This window comes from Arachis duranensis, chromosome 7 (genome assembly GCF_000817695.3).
Source record: "Arachis duranensis cultivar V14167 chromosome 7, aradu.V14167.gnm2.J7QH, whole genome shotgun sequence".
NCBI lineage: Eukaryota > Viridiplantae > Streptophyta > Magnoliopsida > Fabales > Fabaceae > Arachis > Arachis duranensis.
Genome location: NC_029778.3, coordinates 77,426,221 through 77,427,518, shown reverse-complemented (window position 1 = coordinate 77,427,518; position 1,298 = coordinate 77,426,221). Strand labels below are relative to the sequence as shown.

General features: G+C 38.1%; 1 protein-coding gene across 1 annotated transcript in view; it reads left to right on the top strand.

The window, feature by feature from the left end:
- Positions 1–19: 19 nt before the first annotated feature.
- LOC107459755 (uncharacterized) overlaps positions 20–1,298 on the top strand; it is a 4,255-nt gene continuing 2,976 nt past the window's right edge. Inside the window, exons 1-4 of the mRNA XM_016078011.3 lie at positions 20–169; positions 275–341; positions 432–510; positions 1,204–1,285. Coding sequence (XP_015933497.1) covers positions 92–169; positions 275–341; positions 432–510; positions 1,204–1,285 — 306 coding nt within the window. The 5' untranslated portion in view covers positions 20–91. The remainder of the gene's footprint in view (positions 170–274; positions 342–431; positions 511–1,203; positions 1,286–1,298) is intronic.

The window sequence follows — 1,298 nt, the reverse complement described above, 5'->3', positions numbered from 1 at the left end:
GCTTTTTGTTTTGGGTTTCAAAAAGAGCGAAACTTTTGCAGGTGTAGGAACTGGGAAGAACCCTGGCTGAGTGAAGCGCGCAGAAAACCACATGGTTGCCGCCGGCGAACCCATGAAGAAGAAAGCGAAGCAAAACCTACTGAACCCCAATTGGGTTCAACTCCAACAAGTACATTTTCTCTTCTTCTTCACATTTTTTTTACCTATCCATCTAAAGAGACACTACCCATTGTTCAACTTCAACTCATTCGCGTGTTTTCTTGTCTCTGTGCAGAAGCTAAAGCTCAATAATAAGTCTTCAAGGACCTACAAAGAAGAAGACACCCCAAAATCAATACTGGGTACCCCATAATTTGTCTGTGTTGAAAAAGTATGCAGCTTTTGAAGATTATGTTGTGAGTTTTATTTTTATCTTTTAATCTTTTGGGCAGGGAAACGTAAAGAGAGCCCGAATGATGAATCCGATGACTCTCAGATTGATCCTCTTATTCCTGTAAATGACGACTCAAGGTGACTATTTTGAGTGTTGAGCGTGTATTTGTTTGTTATATATTTATTCTGGAATTTGCAATTCGACTTTGTTGCTGATGACTTTAGGCTGTGCTTGCTTCCTAAACTTGAATGCATATGCATGGTAACACCATGCTTTTATTTTACCTCTAAGAAATTGGACATGTCTTTTGTAGCAAATAAATGAATTTGAGCTGTGTCAAGACTAGATAGAATTTGGAATGAATACATATGGAGAAACTTTGTGTAGAAGCATGCTAGAATCTTGCCTCAAGTGGTTTGGTCATACATGGAGAACGCCTATAGTGAGTATAAAGTCCAAAGAGAAAGGTAGATGAGATGGAGGGTAGTTCATTAGTCGGAGGTAGATGGAAATGATTCAAAGATATACATGGTTTACAATAGAACATTAGGGTATTATTAATTGCATGTAGCCAACCATCGAAATGGGTCAGGACTCGACTGTTATTGCACTGGATTTAGTAAGAACTTAATCGTGTTACAGGTTTGGCCTTTGGCTTTTTCTTTCATGGTTATGTTAATTTTATCTAGGCGTGCTATGTTGTTATTGGAGGTTTCTAATCTGTTGTAAAGTTCACTATCATTCAATTTATAAGAGATACGACATTGTGGTATGCTGTCTCTATGCTGCTTTAAAATTCAACGTCCTTTAACTTATTAACCATTTGGCAGTCTGACAGATGCAGTCGCCATAGATTGTGAAATGGTTGGCGTTGGTCAAGGAAACAAAAGTGCATTGGGAAGAGTAACAATGGTATTAATCTGTT